The 23210-nt window shown below is 41.6% G+C and overlaps 2 protein-coding genes across 3 annotated transcripts; both read left to right on the top strand.

Moving 5' to 3' along the window:
- The first annotated feature begins 1015 nt into the window (after positions 1-1015).
- On the top strand, positions 1016-11475 carry LOC119699367 (glutathione S-transferase-like). Its single transcript, XM_038132756.1, has 7 exons — positions 1016-1126; positions 5295-5411; positions 6108-6159; positions 9305-9437; positions 9759-9900; positions 10904-11035; positions 11178-11475. The coding sequence occupies exons 2-7, from the start codon at positions 5325-5327 to the stop codon at positions 11298-11300; spliced, it is 669 nt and encodes a 222-aa protein (XP_037988684.1). The 5' UTR covers positions 1016-1126; positions 5295-5324; the 3' UTR covers positions 11301-11475.
- Positions 11476-14551: 3076 nt separating this feature from the next.
- LOC119699369 (glutathione S-transferase-like) lies at positions 14552-21187 on the top strand. Of its 2 annotated transcripts, none has more exons than XM_038132758.1 (7): positions 14552-14897; positions 15967-16080; positions 16739-16790; positions 18524-18656; positions 19528-19669; positions 20331-20462; positions 20771-21187. In XM_038132758.1, exons 2-7 carry the CDS (start codon positions 15994-15996, stop codon positions 20891-20893), a joined length of 669 nt encoding a protein of 222 aa, XP_037988686.1. In that variant the 5' UTR covers positions 14552-14897; positions 15967-15993; the 3' UTR covers positions 20894-21187. The 2 variants fall into 2 exon arrangements, with proteins under 2 accessions (XP_037988686.1, XP_037988687.1); XM_038132759.1 differs by lacking the exon at positions 14552-14897 and adding an exon at positions 15708-15763.
- The last annotated feature ends 2023 nt before the right edge of the window (positions 21188-23210 follow it).

Here is a 23210-nt window from a genome sequence, read left to right as displayed (position 1 = left end):
GTGTAAAGAAGCACCACACAGTTGGGTTTTGCTGACAGCATCAACCTCTGAGGCACATAAATTACAAATTTGCCGGAAGCCTCTAAAGGAAGTGCATCCTCTGAAGAAACTGCCAGCAATTGCCAGGCAGAGAAACCATTACAAAACTCCAGCTGTGAGGAAAATGTTACCTGGAGACTTTTGTCCTGAGATTCCCGATAGTGTCGTGCAGTGTTAGTAGAGCCATGGCTTTACACAGACAAATACAATTTGGATAACAGTGTGGGTTCTGTGAACAGAACTTCAGATTAATGGTACTGATGATTGCTGCAGGGGTGTAAAGCAATGCCCAACATCACATGTGGGTCTGTGCTAGAGGAAAGAACCTAATCTTGGCACCCAAATCCCATTTTCCATTTGCTATGCTATCCTTGTGTCTGTTCACATCCACTTTCAGTTTTGGGATTTTTAGTTGAAATACAGATAGAAAAGCTGAAACAGTTACTTCTCATGGGTAAGAAAATAATAATTTATTTAATCTCTGAGTATTAGTCATGTAAATTCAATTTCAAAAAGTAGTGCTATTGCCTTGAGACATAAGGTGGGTTGTGACATAAACTGCTCATCCATTCTTTATATCAAGTAAGCTTGATACTGTATTTCAAAGTAATTGAGCCCTGTTATTCCACACTTTGAGTAACTCCTCTATGCCATACAGCAACAAAAATAAAAACCTGCCAAATAATTAAATAAGCCTAGAAACTTTAGTGGGTTTTCTTTAAATGATTACTATTACCTTAAATATGACCCAGGAAAAATCTATAATTTTCTCAGGGTTTTCAAATGTCTTGCTTTTCTATTTGGATAAAATGCCCCCAAAATTCCAAGAGAACAGTTCAAATAGATGGCTCCCTTAGAAATTGTGAGGTTAGTGTCATGGTGTAGTCAAATCAGCAAACAAAGATTGTCTCTTCTTGGGTGTCAGTTTTCAGAACCATACGTCTTTAAACTGGATAGTGTCAGTTTAAGAGCCCTGGGTGGCTTTTTTCTCTTATTGGGTATGGCTGGAAACTCCCCCAAGCTGCAGAGTTTAAACAGCCCTGGGGAACCTGCCTGTGCTGGGTGGAGTCTGAGTTAAGGTTAGAAGGTAAGAACTTAAAAATTTCTTTTTCTTAAAGCATTTGCATGACTATTTTTAAGGGCAATGAAGTTTTTTAGGGTATCTGCTGGTGTATTTTAAATTCTCTCCTCTCCTTTGTCTATGTGCTAGGTGGACTGAAAATGGCTTGATAGTTATTCCCCAGTAGAAGCTGCGGGAGAGAAAATGCCAGAGAAACACGTGTTTTAATCAGGAAATGTATTCTGTGGTGCAGAGCTGACCAAGGCAGCCATGAAACAACTAACTAAGCGGGCAAAGTGCAAGTGTTGAACACTGTGTTGTTTCTTCTGTGTTTGAGCAGGAAAGCTGGCCCATGGGATATGCTGGACTCCAATCTCACCTCCAGGGCTAAACAGCACTTCATGCTCAGTGCTCCTGTTTTTGCAATATTATGATCTCTTAAATTGTGCTTGCATCCCTGAGATGTATGCTCAGAGAAATTCTGGACAGACATGTTACTAAGGCTCACAAGGCAATAGGAAATAGGATAGAAATATGGATTTTAGACAAAAACAATTTTAAAAATTGTGTGTAGTCAAATTTTGTGTTGAGGCTTTTGCTAGATGACAGGGCAGTGTATGCAAGATGCAATTATTTATTTTGCTGCAGAATAAATTCATGACATGAACCAGTTCTTCAGCAGTGTCTGGGTTAGTGCAGTAGTCCCCAAATGTCCTGAGTAGTGATGTATTTTGGCTGTAGGAATCAGATATTCCTTAATTAAAATGATAAGGTTTTCCATGCCTCTTGTCAACAGTCCCTGGACATTTGGCAGTTTGTACCTTTTGCAAGAGTCAATTTTCTTCAGCAGGAGCAGTCAGGCATAGCTTTTCAGGAGCAAGAAACACCAGCTCATACCACGGACTACTTGTAAGCCTGGTGGTTTGTACTGTTGATGTGCAATATATGTTAGACCATTTCCTATCTCTTTTTTTTTGTCCTTCTGCCATATGGTCTGGCTGATGAATGATAACACATTTCTCTGGCAATTGTATAACTTTAGCAGCTCAGTAATTCATGGAGCATTTGATAGTTTACTTCCACTAGAAGTCATAAATCCACACAGCTTCCATAGCTGCCCAGTGGCACGGCACGCTCCAAATGCATACTGAGAATCAGCATAAATATTTACAGACTTGGAGCGGCTGATAGATCTTTGTTAATGCAGTTAATTCAGCTGCTTGTGTACTCAGCTTTGGACTGAGTGGTGGAGCTTCTGCTGCTCAATTTGCAATAGTTAGTCAATAACCTGTATTCCGGTTGCTGCTCAGATAATGTGACCACCCACAAATAACAATTCCTGATTGGTATTTAGGAACAGCACATCTGTTACATCTGCTGCAGCTTTTTAGTCTTTAAATGTGGTTAGTACATAGCTGTGATGTCATTCTTTCCCCAGGTGGAGGGAGTAGTGTAGTGGGATTTGGCATGTCAGTTACTAACCCAGAGGCTGTTCCTTGCCCTTCTTGTGCAAACAAGGTGAATGATTTACCACAGCCTGGCAGTCCCAGGACAAGTGCAGCTAGCTTCAAAATCCTGAATGTCTACCTTGTGTGTTGCCCAGTGAATGTGTCTTCATCACCTTATGTTATCAGTATCAGGGTTTTTTCTGTTTCCTTGAAAGAGCTGTCGGGCAGTGGTAGAATCCTACAACTTCTGAAAAGTGTTAGTTTTTAGTACCTGGTCTTGGAAGATTGTGAATTATTTTAATATGATTTTCAGATAATAGCTACTCATCTTGCTGAAGAATGTAACACAGATATTCTAGATTTTCCTTACACAAATTATAACTTATAGAGAAAGGCCCAATGACCATTTTTAATTAAGGCAAACAGTAAGGAAGGGGTGACAGCTATACAAGATTACTTGGCTACTAATAAAGAATCAACATATTCTATCAAAAATGGATTAGATTTTTAAACAGTACATCTGAAAGTCTCTTAGTAAGACTAGAAAAATAGTGGAGGTCTGAGTGAAATCCTGAGGCCTTGGCTCTGTAGGCTGTATCTTTCCCCAAATAAATGAAAAAAGGTGTTGAGAGTCTGGATGAACAGGATTGCTTTTTTAACACAGAAGTTGCCAAGTTTCTAGTTTGTCAAGGGTTGTATTTTCTGATCTTTAGGGAATTTCAGGTGTCAGTACTCACAGGTGAATGAGCAACTAAACTGAGCCCACCAGACAAGACTGAGGTCCAGACCCACTAACTGAAAGTAGCTGCCTGTATGTCAGCTACAGGTGTCAGCTCCTGTATAGTCAGTGGAGATCCATTCAGCAGATCTAAAGACTAAGGCGACTTTTAACCAAGATTCAAGAGGGTTTTTTTTGGTTTTGGTTTTTTTTTTTTCTTGGTTGGTTGGTTTTGGTTGTTGGTTTGTTGGTGGTGTTTTTGGGGTTTTTGTTTTTTTTTGGTTTTTTTGGTGTTTTTTTTTTGTTTGTGTGTTTTTTGGTTTTTTGTTTGTTTGTGTGTTTTTTGGGTTTTTTTTGGTTTTTTCTGCGTTGGAAGGTTAAGGTAACTAAAATCCAGTCAGAGCTAACAGAGTTTTTTTAAATTAAAAAAAAATTATGGCAAATTTTAATTCAATGTTTGTCATTGTTCTTCTCACATAATTTAATGCCACATAAAATCTCTTGTTGATGTGAAATGATAAAATTATACCTGAGGCTTCTTACTCCTACTCTTTTTCTGCCACCAAAAGATAATGTTTCCAGGAGGACTGAGGTTCATAGACTTGATATTTCAGTCGTTGGCTTTTTTAGTTAAAGGAAAAGTCTTATTTACTGTTAGTTTCTGTGCGTGACAAGTTGGGGCAATGTGTGTTGACATGATAGAGATGCAATGAAGCTGAAAAGTATGATAATGAAAGAAGCACTAGCTAGTTGTTGTGAACTATATTGATAAACTGTCCTACAGTGAAAAGTAGTCACACAAGATGCAGAAACTAATAAAACAGTGTCCCTAGAGCCAAACATTGTAATTAAGAACAGCTATTTGCTCTTTAAAACTGAACATACTTTTTTTCCATAATGTGCATTTGGATTATATTTATTAAATTATAAATATCCCCAAATATCCCTATTTATTTTAGTAACATGACTTGATTCTTACTGCAATTGCTCAAGGGAGAACTCTCAATCTTATTTTTTTATTTTAGTGAAGTTTGGGCAAAATATGTTCCAAACGTACTTTGTTTTAAGTACACCTACAAAGCACTGTGACTTGAAGAAAACATACCACTGGAGTGTACTGAGCCTGATTCAAATAAGAAATGTCAAGTGGTTGCAAGGTGTGACAGATGTAATGTTGCAGCTTTAGCTTTAGCTCTGGGAAAACTGGAGTCATGTGGAAATTTTTTAAAGTGAGGCACTCTGAGCCATTAGGATATGATTAGGAGGCCTATTTTAAAGGGCTTTTCCCCTTCTTATCATCAGTGTATGATACAAGCATCTTTGTGAAAGGGAATTCTATTTGTGTTCTCTCCCCATGCCTGGGGGAGGCTTCTCAGGGCACATGAGGCCAATGCAGCTAGGTTCCACATCTGGCTTTGAGGGACACCTCAAGGCTGCCATAAGCAGCAAGGAAGGGCTGTAGCCATGCAGGATGGCCAGGGAAGCTCATCCTGTTTCATTGAATAAAGGGAATATCAACAATTTGTTCACCCCTATTTGAGGAAAGAAATGGACTGCATATGAAGCTGCAAAATGCACATACGGTGAACAAAGCTAGACAAATTTCAGCCTACTGGTAAAACATGTTTTCCTTTCCTTCTTTTCTTCTTCTCATTGATAATGATGGGCAAGGAGGCTAAGTGAATAATTTCCCTGAGGTTGTGGCAGGATTTTCAATAGCTTTGTATAATTGTCTTCATAGACAGCAGTGTTCCCCCTGTAGCTAGGGACTCATACCACTTGTTTAAACAGGTCTTTGCTTGCAATCATAAGAAACCTCCCCGGCAGCACTGGGGAAGGCATTACAGATTCACACATCTTTCTTTTCCTAGCATTGGCTGTGTGGGGTCACTGGTCTTTCTCTCATTTTATGTTTTGAACCAAATGAAGTTTAAACTCCAACAGGCATAGCGAGAATAAAAGGTGCTCTCTCCCCTCAAAATAAGGATGCTTAAAACATCAGTTTTATGAGATACTGTTTCCTGCTTAGTATCTTTCAGGGAACCAGGAGCTCAGGAACATGTCGGGGAAGCCCAGGCTAACCTACTTGAATGGAAGGGGCCGGATGGAGCCCATACGATGGCTGTTGGCAGCAGCCGGTGTGGAGGTTGGTTGACATTTTCAGTAGAGTGCTACAGGCTGCTGTTCTCTACTTTCCTCAGTGAGGGACAGTTTAACATGCATGAGGCAAATAAAAGCTGCATGAGGCTGGCTAAATTCTTTTGTCCTGCGGCGCTGCATGTTTGTAACTACCTTGTTCCGTGGTTGATACTTGAGATGCAAACTCAATGGCATTTAGAGTTTATTAGAAGTAGTTGCAATCTCCTGAAGTGATTAATCATAAGGGGACAAAATGGGGATTTATTTAAAGGGCCTTTATTAATCGTAAATTATTTAGCAGTGCTAAAGCACCTTAACCGAGTTTCATTAAGTGTGCAGTTACAATGTGTGTAAGCTGGGGTGGGGTTAGAAATATTTCATGTACCTTGTGCTTCTCTTGGCACTGGCTCCAACCTGTCTTGTTTCTGTAGATGCCTGCCTGCACTCTGTTTGCGCTTGGTCTTCAGTTATTTCTGAATCAGTGCACTGATGCAGAAGTGTCCAGGCCCTTCTTCTGCTTCCCATCAGCTGCCAGGGTGTGTGAGGGATCCTTGGGCCATCAGCACCTAAACAGTGCAGCTGAAGATCTGGCCCATTGCTTTTTGCTTGACTCAGTAATTCTGGGCATGGTTTTGTACTATCACTTAACAGAAGAAAAATGTTCAAATACAGCTGCGTGACACAATTCTCACTCCTTTTTCAGTTTGAAGAAGTTTATTTGGAAACAAAAGAGCAGTATGAAAAGTTAATCAAAGGTAAGATTCCTGACACCTAAGACTTAGTCCTTCAAAATAATTGTCCAGCCTAGCTAAACTTATGGTTTGAAATAATTTATTTAAACTAGTGGAAACTTCTTGATGCACACCTTGAATAGTGCAATACTAGCTTTGAGTAACCTGCTATTTCCAGTGCCAAATAACTGGTATAAGCTAAAAGCTGGAGCTTCTGTGGTTGTGTTACTGTAGTACATTAAACAGGCAAACACTTCTACTTAATGTAACTTACTTACCTATGCTGTTGAATTGTTAGCATGGTACCTGGCACATTTTTGGTCCAGGGCAAATAGAACTCCTTGAGCCTGAGGTGGGAACTTCCCCTAGTTAAAAAGCATGGAGGCAGCAGGGAGACCTGTGGAAAGCCTGGCATGGTCAAAGCAGCATGCCACAAAGGCTTCATGCCAACCTTGGGAGCAAGATCAGTTCTTCCCACAAGAGCAGTGCAGACCCCTAGCCACTGCCCTTGATATCTGGTCAGAAGAAATCCAGCAGTGAACCCCTCTACAGGAAAGAGAAGACTTTCCTCCAGAGTGGGGAAGGAGCTGGGACAGTGAGGAGCAGTAGAGAGTGCATATGTCCCACAGTTTACCTGCTGCCCAAGACATGTGAGAGAAACCTCGGAGCAGGCGGGGCTTGCCAAGCCCTACAAGGAGACTTGGAAGAGGTCTTGCCTGCATTGTGGCTGAACTCAGAAAGAAAAAGCTGTGTGGCTTAAGAAATTCTGTCAGGGAAAACTGAAGTGAACAAAAAGAAGACAGAAGGGGTAGAAAGTAGATCAGAAATAAATTTGCAGGCCCACTTTGCTGGGACTCTTACAATGTGGGAGGGCAGTGCAGTGTACACAAACCAATTATAGCTCCAAATATAAGAGCACAGGTACTGAAAGCACTAATCTCTATATCCTTCACAAGAGTAGGTTATCTAGAAAGAGTGATACTGTAACCAGGATTGTATCTGAGCTTATTGACCTCCAAAGAGAAGAATTAAATGGTGGTGAAAAGGATAGGGAAGTTTTTCTAAAGAAGAGCAAGCATTTTATGTCTATATACTGAGCTTAAGATGGTGAGAACACAAAGAAAAAAGGTGTGGTTTAATAGAATGGGTTGAAAAAAGATAGATAAATTAGTCATCCTGATAAAGGGGCCTCTGGAATGGTGCCACTTGTGCAGGGCAGGACTCAACAGGAGTAACTCTGCATTACTTCTCCCTTAAACTTTTCTTCTCTCGCTACCAATATGATTTTTGACAGTTTCCTGTGTTTAGACACTACCACATCGTTAGACTGGCCCGGGCATGACTTTGGCCTGTGCCAGCTGATGATCCTCCAGGCAATGCCCCAGCAGTGTCAGGATGATGCCTGGGCCAGGGGCTGTTCCCAACAGGCAGCTTGAAGAGAAACAGTTGTTTTGGAGGCAAAGAGAGTTAAATAGCTTTGGCCTGTGCAGACCTGTACCTGTTGGCCAGCAGGATGACTAACCTGGCACAATCTGCGGAGCCGAAACTTGCCCAAGTGGTACCTGGATATCAGTGAGCTCTGCTGGTTGGTTACAAACAGCAGGTGATTGTTTTTTAATGTGTGCTGCACAGACCACCTTTGGACAGCACAACCCAATCCCTGGAATTACTGGTAAACTCCTTTTAATCCTGCATATGTATTCTGTGCTGTGGTTATATGAACTGGTTCTCCCTACAAAATGAGTGAGGGGAGGCAGTCCACTACTGATTTTAAGAGGTGCTCCTCTTTTGTGTAGATAAGAAACAAATGGTGTATTCAGTCATATTTGCTGTGTTGCTTTTTGTCAAGGGCCAGAAAGACAAAGGTTATTTTTCACTTCACATCTTTCTGCTGAAAAATATCCTTCCAGATCTATTAGTTTTCCTATTCTGTTGTTTCTGCTAGATAGATACCAAGTAATGTTTCTTCCTTAAGATGCAGAGCTGTGTTCTGGAAAGACAAGAACACACATGGTCTTTCTGTGAATGTTTACAAGAAGCAAATACAAGCTATTTGCTGCTGCAGAAATAACTACTCTTTGAATTTCAACTGTAAATTAATAATATAGAATGAGTGAAGAATATTAATTGTAGCCTAGCAAGGTATTTTAACAGCTCTGGAGAAAAAGGCAGGCAGATGTGCATGTTGAAATGAATCTTCGTATCTGAAATAAGGATTCACCAAACAGATATAAACTGAGCAATTAAAAGAAATCATTAACTTTGAGCAATGCAAGTGGCAGCTGCCTATTTGGTTCTGCTGTGATTATAAACAGGGCAGGAATGCTCTCTGGATGCCATTAGTCTGTAGATGGAGGAGGGAGTGTCTCCAAAACCAGTGAATTAGTCCAGCAGAAAACTGGTCTAGAGTAGACTGACTTTGCAGTGCTAAATCTCTGTGTGTACTTAGCTCTCAGAGCTGCCTCACTGAAAGCTCAGACAATTGCTCCTACCAGCACCAGCAGAAAATGGGACTATAAAGATGTTTCTATATAGGCCCAAATTGTTGTAGAATGGCACTGAGACTAGGCCTGTAAAATCTATGGCGACACTCAAACTCTGGTCCTGAAGTGACTGAGTGAAACTTATTCAAACACCAACAGCTGTTACAGGCTCTGCCTTTAGCTCTGTAGCTTCAGGATGTTTAAAGTGGCCTGACCCCTTCCTGTATTCCAGCAGCTTGGTCTTGCTGCAGTATTACTTGTGTATGTCCCTGACAGGGGAATGATCAGCATTCGCAAGAATTGGATTTTTCTGAAGTTCAGATTTACCAGGTGTCTTTATTCCCCTCCAATTCCTTGGGTTGGAAGTGCTGGTTCAGGCTTTTCCTGCCATCATGAGGCAGGCTCCAGAAGTGCAGACGTACAGGCAGGACCAGCTCCCACCAGCCGGTGAAGCTCTGTCAATGCTGTCAAGCCCAGGGCCCAGCTGTGCTGTGGTGGCTTTGCTCCAGGAGTGTGATGCAGGCTGTTTGATCTTCCCCACAATGTTAGTTGAGTGCTGTGAGTTTTACAGTTAGAGCAAGATGTCAGTGGTCTCCTACGCTGCCAGAGAAATGTGCTTAGTGTGTCACTCTCCTGTACACCTTGCAGGAGGAACTAACAGACTTTCCTTCACCTCTCCACCCTAGATGGATTCCTGCTCTTCCAGCAAGTGCCCCTGGTTGAGATCGATGGGATGAAGATGGTGCAGACCAGAGCCATCATGAGCTACATAGCAGGGAAATACAATCTCTATGGGAAAGACCTGAAGGAGAGAGCCCTGTATGTAACACCTCCTATCACCAACAGAGCAGTCTGTTATTTGATAGCTACATTATATAAACCAAATTCAATCCTCTAAATCCCATATAAAGGCACCAAAAAGGCTAACAATAAGATTTAACTATGCTTCTGAAATGCTCCTAACAGAAACAGGCTTCTATTCTTTCAGAAAAATATCCAGGTTTCATTCATGCTTAGTTTTGGCTGTGAAAATTGGCACTATGTTGGTGATATAAAATTCCTGTAAGTTGCTTTAGTTAATTGGAAAACAGATGAAATAACTTCTGTGCTTTTTTTCTACCATCTTCTCCTGACCAATAGGATTGACATGTATGTGGAGGGAATATCAGACCTGATGCAAATGATTTTGATGTTTCCTTTCTCTCCGCCTGATGCAAAGGAGAAAAATCTTGAGTCAATTAAGGAGAGAGCAACTAACAGGTACTTTCCAGTCTTTGAAAAGGTAAGTGACAGCAAGTATGTGTCTATCAAACTTGCAATTATCCAAAAAATTTCTGCAAAATAAGGATGTGTTTGTAGTGTAGGTCAGTTCCCAATCCTCAGCTTTTTTGGCTATCAAAAAAAGGGAAGTACAGCAGCGCATCTTCCTCTCTTTGTTTGCTTGTGTTGTCAGGGCTGTAGTATTTGAACATCTACAAAGCAGTATGTTCTCAGCTGTGCAGAAAAACTTTTCACGAAAAGTTTTGTGATTATTTTTCTTGAAGGGGTAGTTCTACACTTATATTTGTTTAAAGCCCATCTCTCTGCCATACTTAATTTCATTTGGAAAAGTTTCACTGGAGGAATGCAAAAATTCCTTGTACACAAATCCCGTAGAGAGGAGTACTTTAGTAAAACTACAGTCACAGATTTATAAAATAATAAACCCAACCCATATGAGTCATGCATCTGGCAATATTTCTACTTTTGTAATATTGATCTAGTTTTCTTGCAAAACAATAATAAAGGCTGAACATCACACAAGTTCTTAGCACTAAAATAATCTGTTCCCAAAGGCAGGGATTTTCTTTACTTAGCTGTTGCAATTCTGCATTTCTAAGTTTGCTTCCTGATATCAGCATTGGACATCACTTCACATGAAACATCTAAATGGGAGTTCTATGAATTCCTTAAATTGCTTGTTGCCTCCTCCATTGTCCCTATTTCTAACTCTAGGGCTGTTACTGGTCTACTTAAGCACATGGTTTTGTTTCTGCTCCTGGTGCCCATCATCATTCATTATTACTGAGTGACCAAAGTTTGTAGTCTGTGTACTAGAACACGAAATGAACAAAACTTCATTTTTTCACAGCAGTAATGAAATTTAGGTTCAGCTTCAGCTGAAAAGTTCACCCTGAAATTTCAGGCAGAATTGCTGCTCAGCTCTGCAGCTGTGCTATGAGGTTTAGCTGCCAAGGATGCCCATATGCCCCACTCTCATCTGCAGCCCACGTTTTCTTCTCCAGGTTTTGAAACAACATGGCCAAGACTTCCTTGTGGGCAACAAATTCAGCTGGGCAGATGTTCAGCTAATGGAAGCCATTTTAGCAGTGGAGGAGAAAGTTCCTGACGTGCTCTCAGGGTTTCCTAAGTTGCAGGTAATTTAATTACTGAACATGCTGTATTCAGGAACTAGAGGCTAGTCCTGAAGTAATCATCTCCCCATGCTGGGTAAATCACATTTTTGTGGCTGGAATTCCTCTCTTGCTCTGTTTTTTAACTTTTCTTTCTTTCTTTTAGGTGTTTAAAACCAAAATGAGCAATATGCCTACAATTAAGAAGTTCCTGCAGCCTGGCAGCCCAAGGAAACCCCCACCAGATGCCCATTATGTAGAAACTGTGTTGAAGGTTTTTAAGAAATGAAAGCCTTGCTGCCTTCGGTGAGACCCAAAATGCTGGGAGAGCAGGGGAAAGTGCAGCAGCAACCCCAAACCAAAGGAGAAGGAAGCTCAGCAAATTAGTATTGTTTTAGTTAAAACCAGTGCTAGAGGAACAAAGCAACCCGTACCAGAAATAAAACATTCTGTTACACTGACAATGTGACAGCAGCTTTGTCTTTATTGATATCAAATGCTTGGCAAAACATGAAAACAAAGGAGTATGGAGGCAAAGAACTATTTGTAGGGTCGGGAATTTATTAATTTGGAAAAAAACAATGCAATTTAGTGTTGTTAGAATGTAACTTGTTGGAGAAGATATTTTCTACATGAAAAGAAGCTCAGAGTAAGAGCTGTGGAAGAGAAGAAAGAAAAGACTCGCAGCACCACTTACCCTTTAAAGAAGCAGACTTGTTTCAAATTTCCATTCTCAAATTTAAAGCTTGTGGGTGAATTGGAATTTTAAGGTCTCTCAGTAAAGTTTTTGCAAAAGTGATTATTTTTCTCTACAAATCAGATATTTCAAACTTGTATGATCATACCAGCTACTCACAAGCTGCTTACAAATATATTACCTCTTCAGAGCAAAGTGTTGTGAAAGCACGGTGAAGTCTGCTTTGTAGACTCTGGCAAGGCAGAGGAGGTCTATTTCTACACATTTAGGACAGAACACAGAGCAACAGATAGTCACAGTCCATTTAATTTCAAATAAAAATATTTACAGCAGACAATAAATGGCCTTGTGAAGTGGCCTTGATGCAACAGAGAAGCAGCTGCTTAGAAGGAAACTGTGTTCCAACAACTGTCAGCAACCAGATCTGATGCTTAATAGTTTATGGCATGAGTGAAGAAACAAAGAAATTAGGAAAAATATGGGAAAATGAACCTGAGGGAAAAACCAGAAAAATACTATTTCCCAAAATAGCTCAGTGAAGTGACATTTCTGAAAGTCAAGCTATGAGACAGACTATATTGGACTTAGTTTCCTGAAATCTCAGTTGATACTTGTGACAGAACAAGAAATGTCAGTGTTGGGATTAAATCACCCTCTGAAGAGGCTGCTCCTCTCCCTTACCTCTAAGGGAAGCTGAAGGGACTGGCTTCATCAAAACTTTTAACTGTCTCAGTTGAGACACAATCATTTTGAGTAGTTCAGCTGTAACTGAAGAGCATGCTGAGGGATTCCTGCTGAATTTGGACCTGTTGGAAGGAAACTAGACAGCTAGACCAGATGTAGGTATCTACAAAGTTAGGTGAGAAGGGTTTTCCTAAGTTGTCTACACTATCGTTAATTTCTGGGCTTGAACTCATGTTTCCCTACCAGGTGATCACTAGAGTCAGGATGTCTCCTAGAGTTTATCAGGGGTGGACGTATAAATGGTGAATCCAGACAAGTCACCTAAGAGGGAGTTTGGGTTTGTGAAACAGCCAGATGCACCTTGGTGCACATGTCACTGCATGGATAGTGTCAATCTCCTACATTATCCTAGATTCTGTCATATGTGTCCAAAAATGTGGGAAACACTGTTTCCAACAGTGTCAGAGGCTGGATGGAAGACAGTCTCGAAATGTAAGGAGGGGACAGAGGGACATAGAGCCCTAACCAGAATGGGGAGCTACAAGAGGTGCTCTCAGTCAGGGGTCCTGTTTTGAGAAGCCTGGCTCCCCTTATGTACCATATGGGATACAGAGTGTTCCACCTGGGGACTAGGCACCTCCTAAAAGACAATACATTGCAGTGGTGACTCTTTTGATGCCTTGTCCTTCTGTGATTCTAGCTCTAAATAAATTATTGAGCTTATTTTTTTGTCAAGCATGGAACACATCGATGTAACAGGTACCAACAGTAAGGACTGACAGGATGAGGATCATTTTCAGCTGCCAAGCAATGAATTAGGCATACAGGACATGAAGGAGGCAGCCTGCTGTACTGCAACTGCAGGTGATGGCTACAATAATATTAACCAGGTAGGTTAGATAGGCAGGAAGGTACATGGGAATGCATGCTGTATTTGAATGTATGACTTTTCGAAATCTATTCAGTTGTCCAAAGAAAGCAGTCAGGAGTGCAGAGTACAGTTTGCCTTCTGATGCCACACTTCATTTACTGTCACTTTCAGCTGTTGTTGGTGTGGATTTTTGCTGAGTCAAGTTCAGGGAAATGTGGAGAGTTTTGTGGACAGTTGGCTAGCTGAGAGAGGCCATATAGACATAATACTGTTGGTTAAGCGAGAAGGAGACAAGTATAGGAGTCAGCAGTCAGTTCCCGTATAAGGCAAGGACACTGTGCCCTTGGTGCAACAGCAGGATAAGGAGGAAGATCTTTAGCTAGAAATATGAAGAAAAGCAGAAAAGTTGTAACAGTATTACTACAAGAATGTAGTAGTAGGTGTAGCTGGCTGATAAGTAACTAACCAATAATGAGCTTGCCTTTTGCAATATGTATTAGCCTCATTAACACCAATATAAATATGCGTGCCTATCAATAAAGTTTGAGACTTGTTGATCATCATCAGATGTGCAAGTCTTCCTTCTCCGTCAGGGAAACCTTCTTCACAGGAAAAATAAAAGAAAACCAAACCAACCCAGATGTCCAGAGAGGACTCAACAGAAGTGACCTGAAGGAATATACACTAAGCAAGGCGTAGAAGCTTGTGAAAGATTCGAGCTGAATTAGTTGATGTGATTTATGTAAAATGGCAATGTGTTAAAAGAAAAAAAAAAAAAAAGAATAAAAGTGAGATTGCCATAGAAGTATTCTTTTAATCTGAGTGAGCTTTTCAGCTGTTACAATTATTTTTAGCTAGCATGGTACCAAGCAATGAAAATAGGAGGCATATTACCATTTTGTGCTAGCACAGATGTTTCCAATGACCGTGACTGTTAAAAATTAGAAACAGGTTAGAAACTGTTGTAAAATAGTTGATAGATCGTTAAGCATGTACTGTTAGTTCGGTTATTTTATTGTAAAAGGGGTTAAAATGGTAGTTACAAGAAATACGGTGCTCAATTTACCATAATGCAGCTAAGTCAAGTGCCCCACGCCCCCAGGGAAACGAGCCAGCCTGGACAGAACTGTAATGGGCCAATCAAGCGCCCTAAACCTTCATGCAAATGAAGGATCCAAAAAGAAACCAACCCAAAGGGACAAAAAAACGGGATAAAAAGGGGCTGGTGACCCACTGAATGTGCGCCGCTCCGCCTGGGACATGGGGGACATCGCTACACCGCTGCTGAAAGGAGCCAGCGCCGGCGCTGCAGCGACCATGGGAGCGCTCCTGTCGGCCCGCGGGGCCCCTTGCTCCAGGCCTTCCTTATAATAAATGCTGGAATCACGTTAGTCCCGGGAGCCTGCTCTCGTTTTTATCAATGACCTCTGATTTATTTTACATTTCTACAGAGTCAGGAATTTATTTTCTGTAGGAGAGAAGTAACAGAGCTAATGGGTTTTGTTTGCTTAAGAGAGAGAAGTTTCCTGTTTGCAGAGAGCTGTTTGGAATACTCACTGTAGGAGGGGCTCCGGAGTTACATAATCTTAAGGCAGAACTGCTGAGAGTTTAGAGTGGGTTACACAGTGCACAAGGTAAGTGGGTGTTTTTTTTTTACTTTATTGATCCCTAAAAATGCAGGGACTTGTACATGAAATTCAGTCATTGAATGGGTTTTATAGATTAAATGTGTGTAGGTAGTTTCTTTACTAACATGGTTATGTGTACCAAATGTTCATTCTGAATCAGCTGTTTTTGAGGGGTACACAATTATGAAAAAGAAGTGCAGATCGCACACATGGGGAGTGTTTCCCATCCTTCTGCTTACTGTAGAGAAGCTGACATGTCATTTACAAGGGGAATATGGTGTTGTTTTGGCCGTTTTCCTTTTGCTGCTGTTAAAGCTTCAGCTTTGTTGCTGACAGGGTGTCAGTAGCTGTGAGGCTGGTATAGGCTGGGCACTGTTTGTGTGTGTTTGTGGCTGATGTGCTCATGTGGTTCTGAGTGGGGTGGGTGACAGTCTGCCTAGAAACTGTTGTTGCCTTAAGTTTCTGCCTAGAAACTGCTGTTGCTAGAAATTCCAGCAGAGTTGGAACTGGACCAAGCAAGCATTGTCCTGAGGCGGTGCCTGTGGTAAAGGCAAATCTGATGTTACCAGAGGCAAAATGAATTTCCATGTTTTGGAGGATTGTCTGAAGAAATTACAGAAGCTGGGAGTGTTGTAAAAGAGGTTGACTGATGGAAAGAATTCCTTCCTGGCCGGTTATAATGGAGTATAATGGCTGCTGGAGAAAGCAGAGCAATTGCTGACTTTGGAGCATGTATCTGATTCAACAGTAAACTGTATTCTGAGATAAAGCCAAATACACAAAGAGCACCCTCTGCTTTCTGGTCAGAATAGAACACTCTGGATGGAAGTGGTTTTGATTGACTGCTTCTCTGTCTGGGCCAATTGCTCTAGGTAGAGAATCCGGCTTAAATATTCTGCATGTGTAAGAAACAATTGAAGGCACAATGATACATGGCAGTCTCTCAATGTATTCTAACTTTTACCTCCACTGTTGATTGATTGAAGTCTTGGATGATAAATCAGTGGTTTCCAACAAGACCACTTTGAGAGCCAGCTAGAGACTCAGAATTGCAAACCTTCTCTCTTCATTGCAGATACCAGGGAATCAGGCACGTGGAATCATGTCTGGGAAACCCAAGCTGCACTACTTCAATGGACGTGGCCGCATGGAAACAATACGGTGGCTCCTGGCAACAGCTGGGGTTGAGGTTTGCTTCTGGTCTTTTATACCGAGATGCTATGACAAATATGTGTTTTGCTGTTCCTTCTGCAAACTGTGAGTGAACAGCAGTTTCAAACTCTGCCTTAGTGCATTGCTGAGCTGGCCAAGAGTGACCACGATCTTGCCCTAAGCAGGGGTTAGTTCCTGTCTCACTTACACACATCGAGTGCAAAGCCTGCAGGTGGCACCAGAAATGCTTTTCCCTGTAGCTAGAGAGAGAAGAAATTTAAAACCCCAGCAGCAGAACCTGGCTTCTTAATCTTCTGATCACAGAGGTCAAGCACCTGCAATTCTGAGTATCTTCATTTAAATTCCAATGTCCTAAACAGCCAGAGATTATTACAGTTGCAACGATGTAGTTTGCCATTGAAGGTACTGGGTATTGTAAACCACAAAGTAATTTTTTTTATCTCTGACAGATTCTGATACTAAAGCAGAGATGGTGTATGGGAATCTGTGTGTTTCAAGATCCATGGGTTTCTGTCTAAGTGATGGCCAATGTGCCTGACAGCGGTCAAATATGAATATATGTTTAAAAAAATAAAATTGCCAAACCACATCTCTTTAGGCTTTCTTTTTACATAAATGAGGAAGAAGCTAAATCATGGAATGACAACAGAACATTTATTTTCTCCTTCCTGCAGTTTGAAGAATCTTACCTGGAAAAAAAAGAGGATCTGACCAAGTTACAGAAGGGTAAGTTTCCTTCAATTTTAGATAATAACTGCATCAATTGTAATAATAAGAAGAATCAGAATGAGAATTGCTTGTCTGAGATCACCTAAGAATTCTTAAGTTTAAGTACCTTAAAAAGAAAATCTCTTAACTGGATTGTACATGAGGTCTCAGAGGTGCACGCTGCAGTGTATTAGGTGGTATCATCCACCCAGTTGCTTCAACCTTCACTGAATCACAGAAGGGCTGAGGTCAGAAGGGACCTCTCAAGATTGCCTACTCCACCTCTCCTCTTCAAGCAAGGCCCCCTCCAGCCAGTTACTCAGGACCATGTCCAGCTGGGTTTTGAGTATCTCCAAGGATGGAGAATGCACAGCTTCTCTGGACAGCCCACACAGTCAAAGAGCCTTTCTTGGAGTGCAGACGGTTGACTCTCCTTTGCTCCAGCTTGTGTCCATTGCCTTCCATCCTATGGCAGTAGAGGCTTTTGTCTTCAGATCATCTTGAAAGTCATTAGCATCTTAGGTTGCCTACAAAGTTGTTGTTTCATAATCCCTATGAAAATAGAGTTCCAGATTTCTGATTTTACCTGTTCCTCTGCTGCATTCCTGCCTACCAAGGCGACAATCCACCGTGCTGGCTTCAGCTTTTGTCTTCCTGAACTTGATAATCATGTTTTCTGCAAACCAAGTTGCATGTCTGTGCTCTTCACCTGGCCTGTCAAAAGCAATCTGAGCTAGGTGTAGTATTTGCAGTCCTGCTGTCCTGTAGGAATAATGACTTGGTCCCCCTGTTACAGGCTGCTTTTCAAAAAGTATTTTGGGACACAAGGAGGAAGCTAAATGCCCACTTACAAAGAGGGACATAGCTGATCAGTCATCTGAGTCAAGAAATATGATTCCATAGAGCAAAAACTCTTTCTGACTCTCTGATCTGATACCTCTCTTTCTGGAGAAGTATTTCTACTTCTTTCATGCTGGGACAAGGCTTCTGCATGCTAGCAAAAGAGCTGAATGGCTCCAGCATCAGTCCAAATGATGTGTGGGTCTCTCATGGAACTGAGTCCTTGTTCCCACTTCATGCCTGCACAGATGAGATGCCATCTGTAAAGCCAATAAAGTTGTCACAAAGATCTTCTTTGCTTTTATATTCACTATTCTTTATTCATTGTTATTCAGATTATATGCAGGCCAGTGCTTAGAAAGTCCAGATGTATTTAGCAAGAAATGACAGAAACTGGCAGGACCACATGCTTCAGTCCTTTTGGTCTGTATTAAGCTCCATGAAAACCACTGGTGTTAGAGCCATGCTGTGCATGTGTTTTTCAGTGTGTGACAGATGTAAATTCCGCATTTGACTGTTTCCTCAAATCTGCAATTTCCTCAACTTCATTGCTATAGTATTAAGGTGTTATCCTGTCACTAAGAAAAGGTTGCTGCATGGTGAGCATTTCCACACCTTCCTGGAAGAATGAGGCAGGTTGCTACCACAAGGGTTGTCAGGCATTGGAATAGGCTGCCCAAGGAAGTGGTTGGGTCACTGTGTGTAGATGTGCACTTGGGGACGTGCTTTAGTGGTGGAATCAGGCCTTGTTGGTTTGACAGTTGGATTTGATGATCTTGGGACTTTTTTATGCAGCCAGATTGACTGGGATTGTAAATAAAAAGTAACACATGTGGTTACTTTGCCTAACACATGCTGGTGGCTCTCATTCAGGGACTGAACGTCTCCTTGTGTTTTTCCCTTTGGCCCAGATGGATCCCTGCTCTTTCAGCAAGTGCCAATGGTAGAGATTGATGGGATGAAGCTGGTGCAGACCAGAGCCATTTGCAACTACATAGCAACGAAGTACAACCTCTACGGGAAGGACGTGAAGGAGAGAGCCCTGTACTGTATCAGTAGCACCTTGGCTTGTTAGAGCCAGCTCAGCCTGTAGCTCAGTGTAACACGAGGGCATCCCTGCTCACAGCTCCATTCAGTGGGAGAGAGCAGCGCTGCTTTGTGCAGCATGAGATGACTGTGCCTGCAGCTGATGTCTGGAGCAGAGATAGCCAGCGGGATTGCAAAGGGCAAGCGAGCCCAGGAATCATCAGTCAGAGGTCAATGCACCTATCAGAAGAAAGCACTCACGGGGGCAGACTGTGCTACTGATGCTGCTTTTCATTTTCTCCTGCAGCTCTCAGCAGCATCATTTTCTCCTCATCACATTCAGGGCAATGTCTTTTAAGGACTCAAAACCCCTCCTCTCTCCAATAACCAGGAATTAGTACAGAATTAATAACAGGTCATTCAAGGCCAGGACTCCTAGGGCAGATGTTTTGACCTGAGGTATTTCTGAATGCTTGAAATTAATAAGCACTGGTAAACACATGTCCAGATATTGGCTAGATATTTGTATGGACCTGCTGTTAAACTTAGGCTGATTGGATTTTTAACACAAGTCTGGATGGAAGACATGACAGTTTTGTAACCAGGTTCAAAAACCCCCTAGTCCAGACAAGATTCGGCGCCAGTAAGAAGTGACAGGGCTGCAGTCTTTAGGTTTTGCCTAGGAATTTTGCATTTGCCTTTGGCCCAAGCTCCCCCCTTGCCTGCCCCCAGTGCAATTGAATTCTGGAGGGAACTTTGCCAGGGTGTGTGTGTGTGGGGGATAGAAGGGGCAGGGATTTCCCAGCATCTCAGTGAGGTTGTGCCAGGAGTTATTGTGCTGTTCAGGCCTAGTCTGTGTGACCTGACCAAGTGGATCTATTCCTTTCAGAATCGATATGTACGTGGAAGGAATATTTGATCTGAATGAGTTACTCATGACATATGAAATCCAGCCAGCAGAGAAAAAGGCGGAACATTTTGCAAATATGATGGACAAGGCTGAAAACAGATACTTCCCAGCCTTTGAGAAGGTATGTGGCAAAGAGGTTGTAGCTCAATTGATGCTGTTACCTTGAACCTCCATCCTGGAAGCACACAAGTTTTGTGGAGGAAAACTGGAATATCAATGCTCTGTTTTCAGTGGTGCTGGGATGAAGGTGGAGACAGGACACTACAGAGGGGACAGAAGGCACTTCAAACCTGGCAGAGATGTACAGCTGCAAAAACCCAGCACACACAGACCTCCCCAGATGTCCATGTTTCAATGTGTGTGTTGTTTCAGACAAAAGACACTACAGCACCAGCTTTGACATCAAGTTTCCTCCTGAAGTGCAGATGGCCCTGTAGCATACGTGCTGTGTAAAAGCATTGCAGTTCCTCCTGTAGCTCACACAGCTCAGCCTTCAGCGCAGCTACAGCAGCCAAGGCAAGATGAGCACAACTGAGCTGCCAGACAGAAATGTAGAAGAGAAAGAGCTGATAGATGATGCCTAGGATGGCAGTGCCTTCAGATCACTGTTTGTGCTACAGGTGTTTGAACTGCATTTCCTTCTTTCACTGACAACTGCGTGCAATGTGTGACCCTGCTTTGCAGATATCATATTATTTATGGAAGATATCATATTATTTATGAGAAAAGAACAGATAAAAGACAGACAAAAGACATCATCTGCTTTGGTTCTCTGTTTTTAGGTTTTGAAAGACCATGGAAAAGACTTTCTGGTCGGCAACCAGCTGAGCAGGGCAGATGTTCAATTACTTGAAGTCATTTTAATGGTAGAAGAGTGGAAGCCTGATATATTTGCCAAATTTCCCCTCTTGCAGGTAAATGAATGGACAGTTTGAAAGGAGAATGAGTTGGAAAGACCACTGATTTAAAGTGGCTGAGAAATATGGGGAAGTGGGAGGGTCAGGGGTGACATGCACAATAATCAGATACCCTAAGAACTTTTATTTGGCCTCACATACTCATTGTCATTGCCACACTGTGTCACTACAAGCCCAAAAGCATAAGAGGGGGAAGCATATAGTTGCTTCTGCAGCATCAAGCTGTAATGTGACTGTAATGCTCTGACATGTCTGACAGTTGCAATGACTCTTAAGCACAGCGCTGTTTTGGTTTTGTTTTGTAGAGCTTCAAAGCAAGAATAAGCAATATCCCCACAATAAAGAAATTCCTGCAGCCTGGCAGCCAGAGGAAACCACCATCAGATGACGATGTTGTGGACAAAGTGATGAAAATTTTCTACTCCTGAGCAGCAGCCAGAAGCCACAGAAACTCTGTTTCCTTGTATTTGCAGATAGTAGCAAAGTGAAATTAATGAAAAGAATGGTCATGTCAAATAAATTGAATGAGTGAAAAAATGTTTTTGATATTTCCTTAGCTACAGGGCTGGTTTTAGCCTACAGCAGACACTTCAATGTAAAGCTACATGAGCCCACCAGCAAAGGCAATAGTTCACTAAATAGGGGGTATACTGGAAACCACAGGATGCCTTAAATAACTAAAGAGAATACCTGAAATAAATTCTTACTATTGATACTCAAAACCCGGCTGTTCATTGATTTCTCGTTGCTACTTCTGTGCTTAAGATCTGCCTGGTTCTGTTTTTCTGGCATTCCCAGGAATTGTTGGAAAATTAGGAGAGATTATCCCAAACAGTAGGCCCTGTATTTTTTTTCTAGGAAATTCATAGAAAAGCCTGCATGCTCTGCCTAGCTGAGGCTGAAAGTTTGGATTCAGCTTTCCTCTGAGCTTAATATGGAATATGCTTGCTGCTTTGTCACTAGACTCTTGAAGTCTTGTGATGCAGCTTCACCCATGTTTCCTTTATCAGAAGGTCTGTTGCAGCAGCTAAAAGCCCTTTGCAGACTCTGAGAAACAAATGCTTGTCCCCAGTTTAAAACTTGTTGAGAAAGGAGGAGTCAGGATGGTGTCAGGCCTTAGTGAGACCCTGGCATGTAGGATTTCATGTTGACTTACTGTCACTGTATATTAAACCAAGTTTAATGCAAGTTGTACTGGAATTGTTCATTCTAATCACTTAGATCAAGCTCCACTTCTGAGGTTAGCAAGACTGTTGGACTTTGATAAGTATGTGCATTTAGGTAGTGAAATGTGTTCCTGCCCAGGGCAGGAGGGTTGGAACTAGATGATCTTTAAGGTCCCTTCTAACCCAATCCACTCTATGATTCTGTGATACTATTTAAACACCAAATAAACCAAGTTTGTAAATGAAAGAGTCAGTGCCCTAAATCCAGCTCCAGCTAGAGCACTGGCAGTTTTCATCTGGGCAAACTCAGGGCTCTGTAGCTTATATTAAAGCCACCAGTTTCTTCCTAACAATTGTCATGCAGCTGGAACCAGTTTTTGTCATCAAAAAAGGAAATGAGCCCATGTTTTTCTGTAGCAAAGCATGTATTACAGAGAGTTGTTGCAGGAGCTGTTTCCCTCCTGCCTCACAAGCATTTGGACAACACTGGCAGCTATTGTCCAGGAAGGACCTGAAGGAGAAAGCCTCTCCTACTGTAACAAACCAATTGTTTTGCGTGAAACACTGCAATTTATACAACCTCTCTGTCTAACATAAGAAGAATATCCCATCTCACTGCTATGTTTAGGGTATTTCAGAAAACTTGTGGATGTATTTTTTGACCTTGACTTTAGGTACTGCCTACATCAATACCAACCACGTAGATTAGATAGGCAGGATGGTGCATGGGGGACTATTCTGCACTGACTTTCTCTGATCAATACAATTATCCAATATAAGCAGTCAGGAGTGCAAAGGGCAGTTTGCCATCTGATACAACATTTCATTCACTGTCTCTCACAGTTCTCTTTGGTGTTGGTGCATATTTTTACTGAGTCAAATTCGGGAAACGTTTTTTACAGAAAAAAAATTCAGAACTGACCCCAATGTCCAGTGATGAAATTCAGCAGAAGTGTCCTGAAGGAATATACACTAAGAAAGGCATAGCAGCTTGTGATAGATTTGAGCTGAATTAGTTGGTGTTATCTATGTAAAGTGGCAATTTGTAAAAAGAAAAAACAGAAAACATTAGAATAACAGTATGATTGGCATTCCTTTCAGCTAAGTGAGCTTTTCAGCCTTTATAATTATTTTTAACTGGCAAACAGAAGGCATATTACCATTTTGTGCTAGCACAGATGTTCCCAATGACCTTGACTTCTAATCTACCTTACAATTCTACAGAGTCAGCATTAGTCACGAATTTATTTTCTGTAGGTGAGAAGTAACTTAACAGAGCTAATGGGTTTTGTTTGCTTAAGAGAAAGAGGTTTCATAATTGCAGGGAAGTGTTTGTAATCCTCTATAGGAGGGGCTCCACAGTTATATAATCTCAAGGCAGAACTGCTGAGAGCTTAGAGTGAGTTTCGCAGTGCACAAGGTAAGTGGGGATATTATATTGGACATGCAGGGAATTGTTGTATGTGAAACTCAGTCACTGATTGGGTTTTATAGATTAAATGTGTGTAGGTACTTTCTTTACTAACATGGTTACGTGTACCAAATGTTCATTCTGAATCAGCTGTTTTTGAGGGGTACA

Source organism: Motacilla alba, chromosome 3, assembly GCF_015832195.1.
Source record: "Motacilla alba alba isolate MOTALB_02 chromosome 3, Motacilla_alba_V1.0_pri, whole genome shotgun sequence".
NCBI classification, from domain to species: Eukaryota; Metazoa; Chordata; class Aves; order Passeriformes; family Motacillidae; genus Motacilla; species Motacilla alba.
The sequence above is the reverse complement of the archived record's forward strand: the minus strand, read 5'-3'. Positions and strand labels throughout refer to the sequence as shown.